General features: G+C 48.6%; 1 protein-coding gene across 1 annotated transcript; it reads right to left on the bottom strand.

Moving 5' to 3' along the window:
- Window positions 1-3,360: 3,360 nt before the first annotated feature.
- On the bottom strand, window positions 3,361-7,509 carry LOC117303973. Its single transcript, XM_033788443.1, has 2 exons — window positions 5,955-7,509; window positions 3,361-3,560 (listed from the first exon to the last, which is right to left on the bottom strand). The coding sequence occupies exons 1-2, from the start codon at window positions 7,507-7,509 to the stop codon at window positions 3,361-3,363; spliced, it is 1,755 nt and encodes a 584-aa protein (XP_033644334.1).
- Between the last annotated feature and the right edge of the window lie 1,263 nt (window positions 7,510-8,772).

Below are 8,772 nucleotides of genomic sequence, written 5' to 3'. Positions count from 1 at the left end.
TTATTTCCCCCTCCAGTTTTTTTCTCAGTCCCGTAATAAATATTTCGCCGACCTGGGTTGTTTCCCCAGTCAAAGAAGGTTTGTATCCTCCTCCGGGTTTTTTCCACTTAATATTTTCCCGTCCTGTTTCCGTCCTAGGTTTATTTCCCCATCCCTGGTTTTTCTCTGTCTCGTAATATTTCCCCCTCCCAGGTTTATTTCTCCATCCAAAGTTTATTTCCCCTTCCCTGTTTTTCTCTAGCTCGTAATATTTCCTCGTCCCAGGTTTAAGTTCCCCGTCGCAAGTTTTTCAACATCCCAGGTTTAATTTCTCGCCCGTTTTTTCTCCGTCCCTTAATTTTTCCCGTCCAGGGTTGTTTCTCGTCTTAGGGTTTATTTCTCCTTCCCGTTTTTTCTCAGTCCCGTAATAATTATTTTGCCGACCTGGGTTATTTCCCCATCAAAGAAGGTTTATTTCCTCATCCGGGTTTATTCTCCCTGAATATTTTCCCGCCCCTTAACTTTTCCCCGTCCGGGGTTGTTTCTCATTCTAGGTTTATTTCCCTTCCCGTTTTTTCTCCGAAATAATTATTTTGCCTTCCCGGGTCCCCCGTCAAAGAAGGTTTATTTCCTCCTCAGGTTTTTACTCCCTTAATATTTCCCCGTCCTAGGTCGTTTCCCGTCCCAGGTTTATTCCTCATACAATCCTGGGTTTTTCTCTGTTTCGTACATGTATAACATTTCCCCGTCCCATGGAGAAATCTCCATCCAAAGTTTAGTTCCCCTTCCCGTTTTTTTTTTATTATTTTGTATTATTTCCCAAAGAAGGTTTATTTCCTTAATATTTCCCAGTCCCAGGTTTAATTTCTCGTCCCGGGTTTATTTCCCCTTCCTGGTTTTACCCAAGTTGTATTCCCCCATCCCGGTTTATTTTTTTCCCCGTCCCAGGTTTATTTCCCCGTCCCAGGTTTATTTCCTATTTCCCCGTCCCAGGTTTATTTCCCTGTCCCAGGTTTATTTTCCCCCGGTTTTTGTGTCCCCATCTTGGGTTGTTTCTAAACCAGAATGCCCCTGTGTCAGCAACTCCTGGGCTCTAGGTAAAATGTGAAAAATTTCCCTTAGATGTGCGCAATACTTGGAAATTTTTGCTTTGTACGCCGCCTGTCCACATTGACCAAACTTAATGCTGAGACTCCTGCTCATTTTGTGACTCACTGGAAAATAAACCTGGGACTTGGAAATAAACCTGGGACGGGGAAATAAACCTGGGACGGGAAAATTAACCTTGGACAGGGAAATAGGGGACGGAAAAAGGGAAATGGAGGAGAAGGGGAAATGAAGGTGAAAATAAACGGGAAGAGGGAATAAACCTGGGATGGGGAAACCGGAGGGAAAAATGGGACTGCGAATCCGTGACAGGGAATTATTGCGAGGCAGGACACGGACAAAAAAACGACAAAAAAACGATGACAGCCTCAGCCCTACTTCTGTTACTCCCCCCCCCCCCCCCCCCCCCCCCCCCAAAAAAAAAAAGAAGAAGAAAGAAAGAAAAAATAAGAAGATCTTTACACTTTCCCCCAGCTAAGGGCATGAGTAATTTTCTGAATTTAGTTTTCCAGGAATTCATCTTGAACTCCCCCCCCCATTCAGCTTGAGTGCCAAAATCCTATTGACACAATGGTCATACATGTATAAGCAGTCTCTCTGGAGATGCCCAATCTGCCAACACCCCCCCCCCCCCAAACACCACATACCCCAATCAGGGATGGGAGCTTTTTTGTTATCTTTGAAGTACAGACAAACAGACTGATGGGTTAATTTAGGTGAGTTAAATATACACAGTGCACCCAAACTCATGTTTAGCTTGCCAAAAACCTTCATGACAAGCTCTTTTCATAACGAACCTTTCATTATAATGTGGAGGAGATGCCTTCACACATTCCAGTGCACTTTAGATCCGAGCAAGAAATATTAGGCTTAAATTTAGATAAGTTTCAACAAGACAAATTCAAAACATTTTAACCTTCCTGGGCCTATTACTTTTTTTGTCAAAGCTCGCAACGATTCTATTTCATTTGAATTCCAAGTGATTCCGAATGAGAAACTTCGTTTTGGTCTATATTACAATTTCGTCCCCATAATCTAGTGCGCGATATCATCGAATCACGTACGGCACATTTCGCTCGGCCCCAGCGGCCAGTCTATCCAGGACCACTGAATGGGCTGATCGCTTGCACAGATTCTTGTTCAGGAAGTACGTCATGTATGCAGTGCATAGAAATAATGGTGCAGTGTGAGTGTGATGCATGATGGGACTGCGCATTATTAAACCAACGTGCCTGCATGATAAGTTTGCCCATCCCAGCACCTTTGGTTAAAGCAAGGCGCTGGGGACGAGCGAAACGGCACATGTGCTGCAGTGAATGGGAAGGAGGATGATCACCTCGATCAATTGGCTGGCCGTAGGAAATGTTTTCAGATAGGTTTTATTTGCAAATGGATAGTAAAGGTGCCGATTTGGTCGTCTTTTTAGTATGATTTAACTGTCATGATGAATACAGATGGTATGACAAATATAAAAACTTCAATATTTTTGCGCGAGCAAGTAAAAAAAATCAAGGCCTCTACCTGCAACACCAGGAGAAAAAAAAAGGCGGCGAATATCGCGCTGAAAATTCGGAAAACATTAGGTTTATACAGCCAAGGTCAGTTGTGTGTTCCTTATCTGCAGACAATGTTTCAAGTTTCACTGTCAAAGAAAGATGAGTTGGCAGCAGAAATGTTCCTGTAAACTGGAGTTGCAAAGAAGTGTTGGCAAACTGGCATTCGGATATAATCTATTCAGTTAGCTCAATCAAAGATACCTTGTTTTGAAACAAAATGTTTGAGTCAATTGAAGCACCAATAATTACCAACGAAGTACAACTATTGAAGGTCGGTTATTCATGGTTATTCATTGTCTGGCTGCTGACTGTCAACTGTAAACGAGCGTGTTACAATAACACTATGAAAACGATGGCGGCGCTCTGCGATAACTTTGTCCATTGTTCACTAAATGCATTCATTGTCATAAGTTGTGTGGTGAACAGATTAACACTCCAGGTTTACGACCGTGTTTATCGTGATTGTGTTGCACGTTCCACTAAAATAGCGTGTTAGCCAACACTTATATTCTGAGCGCATCTGTAACCATTGTGTTCCCACATGTCAAACGTATAAACCATGTTTACCTGCTACCTGCAGGTAAAAAACATTTCTTAATTTCATCTGCGTATGCTAATCTGATCAAAATAGCTGACTAGTGTGAGCAAAAGCTGGTGGATACCCTTAATATTTTCTTTTACCCGTTTACCTATCTCCCATGTGGGACTCTTGAGGATGTCATTGGTCCCTATGTGGAGAACAAGTGTCGTCGGAGCCTGGTTTCTGTGCAATCAGCCTCCGTAACTGACTGTTCAGGTCAGCACACCTTGCCCCTGACAGACTGGACCCGATAGTGCGACATCCCCCAGGTAGTTGGTCTCCATTCTTTCCCGCATTGGCTACAATCGAATCGCCCATTATCCATGTTGTCATTGATTCTGAAAAAAGTAAGAGAAAGAAACACAGCAGCAACGAGCACATACTTTTTGATGCTGTATTTAGCACATGTTTGTTTGTTTGTTTGTTCGTTTTGCTAGTAAATCCAATAGGTACCTTTTTATTTGATGAAAGTGTTATACTTTCAGCATTCCACATGTTGTATACCTACGGACGGACAGATTAAGTAATTATTAATTAATTAATTGATAAACGCCTTTTCATTGTTCTAACAGGATTTGATTGTCGTGATTATTAATTATATCTGAATCACAACATTCGGTGTGGTCTCACGTAAATTTGAAACGCGGAGGACTTCCATCGTTCCCATGTACTATTGCTACTGCCACTAATATTGTCTGATCTCAAAATTATGCGTCTTTACTAAATCCACGTGGTCGTATTCCGGTAGTGTAGTTACTGCCAGTAAATGGTTATGGTGTCATGTATAGTGCCCAAAGTTCACTATCTACCATCGCCCAACAACGTTGTGGACTTTCTTGCATTCTCGCCCTAAATTGTTGGTCATAAATATGACCACCAAAACCCGACGGCAGTTCTAATCAGATGCATGTTTTCGAGTAACTCTTGTGTTCGGCTAGGGTGTGCATTCAAATATATGGATATAGACTAAAAGGGATGATGTCCATGCATTGATGGATGTTAAAAATTGCTTTGGTTTATTACTTTTCCACACAATTTGACCCTCCTGGTTTACTGATAAAGCTATGCCTTGGGTTTCTTGATGTTGCAAGTAGGGGTCCCTTTTTTCTAACAATGTCACCAAAACTACGGTACTACATGTACTACGTATTCTCCTTTGATAATCTTGGTTTTCCGCTTTGCTGTATACTTGTTCCAAGTGGGCTACACAATAAATGCTGATACCAGGGGTGTAAAACCTAACTGTTGTTGCTGGAATAGCTTGTGAACAGGGATCCCAAAAGTATGTCTGTGTTATTGATCACTACTGACTATGGGCAAGTAATTGTTACTATAGAACACCCATACTTGGGTTGCATTGTTACCACCTATACTATTGTGATTTTGGGTTGCATTGTTACCACCTATACTATTGTGATTTTGGGTTGCATTGTTACCACTAATCATCCTATTGTTATTGACCACATCCACATCAAACTTACCTCAACGGAAGTTGATTTAGTTTCCAAAAACTAGTGTTCTGAAGTTTTTCCATTGATAATCATCTGAAAGACGTTTTGGTTTTTCGTCTGGAGCTGTCCGATGGATTGTCGAACGGCAGTAAATGCCAACGTCATTTTCTTGACAGAATTATTTTGCCCGAGTATAAGATCGCGCAGAAAAACATGTGCTGATCGCGCGTTCCGTAAAAACACTGAGGGTGCCTGACTACAAGCAGACGTTTGAGGGGGTACGTCTCATGTCAAAGGTCATCTTACAATCCGATCGGAAAATTCATGAGTGTCGTGCGGAAGTAAATGACAGACAAGGAAAATTTACATCGCTGGAGATTACCGATTTAAATTTTTTTTTTTATTCCCGGACTTTGATTGTCCTTTGCTGTTAAATTATTTGTCAACATCCCCCACCACCTGCGCATTCAAAAGTTTAAATTCCCCCCCCCCCCCCACAGTAGTGTGGGTAGGGTCTACGAACGAATACTTACCTGTAGAGCAAATTACTACAATTGCATATTCCCTATGCGCCGCTAGGTAACACTAAGACTTTTTTACAACAAGTGCAACAGCGCCCTCCATCGCCCAGTGCACACCCGCGCGAACACCATGCGCAATCGCCCTCTTTCTCGGAAACTCATACGTACAAGTATACAAGAACCAAGTATAGTGGGGCAGGCGGGAGGGATGCTCTACAGGTAAGTATTCGTTCGTAGACCCTACCCACACTACTGTGGGGGGGGGGCAGTCTACGTCACTCTACTTACCTGTAGAGCAAATTACTACAATTGCATAGACTAGCACCCTTTTGGAAGGCGGTGGGTATACGCAGGACTATTGCACATCATACAATTATTATGGCGTCATGGCAACGAGGCGCGACCGGAAGGAGGCACCAGCTGTTGCAAGATAAGAAACGCAAAATATGGGGGCCACATTGTCCGCACACGACCCGGGGGGTGTCGTCCCCATAGGACAAGGAAAAAACATTATCAATGTTAGACAGTGGCATTAAATATATGGCATACAGGCAAGAACTCACCGAGGGTGAAGACTTGATGCGAAGAGGACTAGCGGGAGGATGACTCGCGGGAGGCCGACTGCAACACCGCACGGCCTGCCTGGCCGTCAGTCTGGAGTACGTCCTTCATGTAGCACTGTGAGAAGGTTGTAGCACTGTGAGAAGGTTGTAGCACTCTTCCAACAGGCTGCCTTGGTTATCTCCTCTATTGATTATACCTTTAAAAAATGCCCAAGAGGACGACACCCCGCGTACGTCGTTGGCGTGGATATTGCCCTCGGCCGCCGGCCACCCGCCCGGAACGGAGCGGATGGCGGTAACGATCCAGCGGGCTATGGTATCGCACGTTACCGGTTGATGAGGGGTTGTCGAGGCCAAGAATAGTTGGTGATGGCCAGAGCGGATAGGCTTGGTGCGGCTTATGTACCATTTAAGCGCGCGGACAGGGCACAAAAGCCTTTCAGCCGCAACCGCAGAGAAGGATTTTAAGTCTGGAACGAAAATGTCCGGAGGCTGAAAAGAATCAGACTGATTCTTTGTCAGAAAACCTGCGGAAGGAACCAGCCGGACACCACCGGGTTCCCAACGAATGTGACCCGGTGCCAAAGTCAGGGCGTGGAGCTCGCTACGTCTGCGCGACGTAGCAGCCGCCAGCAGAAAGGAAACCTTTATCGACAACTGCAGCAAAGGAGCGTTGCTGAGGGGTTCGAATGGGGGACCTGCTAGAGTGGAGAGGACACTCTGGAGGTCCCAAGACGGGACAAGTTTGCGTACCGGAGGCCGGGATACAAACATGCCCCGCGCCAGCTGAGAGATCGCTTGATTGGAAGAAATCGAGGAGCCATCGGGAAAACTTTCATGAATGGCTGCGATGGCCGACCGGTAATTTTTGACCGTGGCGGTGGCTAGCCCACTCTCGTACAGGTAGAGAAGAAAATCCCCTACGTCCCTCAGAGAAGCACTGGGGGGACGTATAGATCGCCGTCTACACCATTTAAAGAAATGGCGTAGTCGGCAATCGTAGACCTTACGAGTGGAGGCACGCCTCGACTGGGCGGCAAGCTCTGCAGCCCGGCGTGAAAGGCCTGCTGTGCGGAGCGACTGGGTGATAACACCCAGCACGTCAGGTGGAGTTCCCTCGGGGCCGGATGAATCATCCCGGAACTGGGTTGATAAAGGAGATCCGGACGTTGAGGCAGGACCACCGGGCGGTGGACCAGGAGCCTCACGAGTCGAGGGAACCACGGCTGACGCGGCCAGAACGGGGCTATGAGGAGCACCCGGCAGTGGGCGGTCTCTATCTTGGTCAACACCCGGGGGATGAGTGAGAATGGCGGAAAGGCGTAAGCCAGGAGGCCCTCCCACGGAATCGACAGGGCGTCGATCTGCCATGCGTTGGGGTCTGGAACCCTTGAGCAATACGTTGGCAGCTGATTGTTTGCCCGTGAGGCAAACAAGTCTACGTGGGGTCGATCGATCAGCCGGAAGAGGGTCTGTGCCACCTGAGGGAGCAAGGACCACTCTGTCGGGGCAATCCAGCCCCTGGAGAGGGCATCGGCTGTCACATTCTCTTCCCCCGGGATGTGGGCTGCCGACAGAGCAACGCCCTGGCGGATGCACCAGTGAAGGAGCTCCCAAGTCAGGGCGCACAACTGCGCCGACCGGGTGCCTCCTTGGCGGTTGACATAAGCCACGACCGTGGTATTGTCGCACCAGAACCGCGCGTCCCGACACTGCAGTCTGAAAATGCCGAAGGGCATTGAAGACCGCCATCAACTCTAAGACATTGATGTGGGACGAGCGGTGTTCCGGGCCCCACTGTCCCGCGATCTGGCGCGGGTGGAGGGTCACCCCCCAGCCCTGCTGTGACGCATCGGTGACAATGGTCACCGAAGGCTGAGGGGGGCGGAACACGCGCCCCTGAGTGAGATGGGCCTCGTCCAGCCACCACCGCAAGTGCGGGATCAGTCAGGGCGTAGTGGGTACCGGCAGGTGGATAGGGTGGTGTCGAGGGCGGTAAAAAGACAGCAGATGGAGCTGAATTGGCCGCATCCGGAGTCGACAAAAATCCACCAAGTCCACCATGCTGGCCATAAGGCCAAGGAGCCTGAACCAAGCCCTTGCCGGAGCCACAGCCGCTGGGAGAAAGAGGGACACGCACTGAAGAAGATTCAGTACGCGGTCCTCCGTAGGGCGGGCTAGTCCCCTCGGTGGGCGGAGATCGAGAGCCGCTCCGAGGAAGGTACGGTTCTGCGAGGGTATCGGGTGCGACTTTTCGGCGTTCACTAGGAACCCGAGATAGGAAGTGAGGCGCCAGGTGAGCCTGAGTGCCGCATCCGTCGCCGCCCGCGATGTCCCCACTACCAGCCAGTCGTCGAGGTACATGAATATCATGACCCCGCGCCTCCGTAGAGCAGCCCCGATTGTCTTCACTACCCGAGTGAACACTCGGGGCGAAGTGGACAACCCGAAGGGCAGGGTCGCAAACTCGTACATGACGCTGTTGTACATAAAGCGTAGGAATTTGCGATCCTCGGCCTGATGGGCACGTGGAGGTACGCGTCCCTCAGGTCCAAGCTCGCCCCCCAGGCGGGTGTGACGATAGATTCGAGAATGGTCCGCAGCGTCTCCATACGGAAGCGCTGCGGACGTATGAATCTGTTGAGGGGTTTCAGGTTTAAGATGGGGCGCCACTCGCCCACCTCCTTCTTGGGAACCAGGAAGAAGGTGGACATGAAACCCGTCCGCGCCCCTTGCATGGGAGCGGCGTAAATTGCTTGTTCTGGAGGAGGGAGGAAATCTCCCCCTCGAGAGCCAACCACTTTCCCATGTCGGACGGAATCGGCGTGGGCCGAATTATCATGTCCGACGGGGGGGTCCCCGTGAACTCGAGCGCGTAGCCGTACTCGAGTGTCTCGAGGACCCACCGGTCGGAGACAACCTGTCCCCAGGACCCCAGAAATTTCTGAAGGCGGCCCCCCACGGGTCCGTCGGTGGGAGGCCGCCTTGAGGCAAGCGAGTCACTTGCGCCATGCC

The sequence above is a fragment of the Asterias rubens genome, chromosome 20 (genome assembly GCF_902459465.1).
Source record: "Asterias rubens chromosome 20, eAstRub1.3, whole genome shotgun sequence".
Lineage (NCBI taxonomy): Eukaryota > Metazoa > Echinodermata > Asteroidea > Forcipulatida > Asteriidae > Asterias > Asterias rubens.
Note: the sequence above shows the minus strand (reverse complement) of the source record. Positions and strands in the feature narration are given on the sequence as shown.

Bases quoted from the DNA above. Each gene is read 5' to 3' on its own strand.
- LOC117303973 (XM_033788443.1), bottom strand. From the start codon at position 7,509: ATGGCGGTCTTCAATGCCCTTCGGCATTTTCAGACTGCAGTGTCGGGA. The intron at 3,561-5,954 runs GTATAATCAATA...TACTTTTTTCAG, and splicing joins CTCTTGGGCATTTTTTAAAG to AATCAATGACAACATGGATA.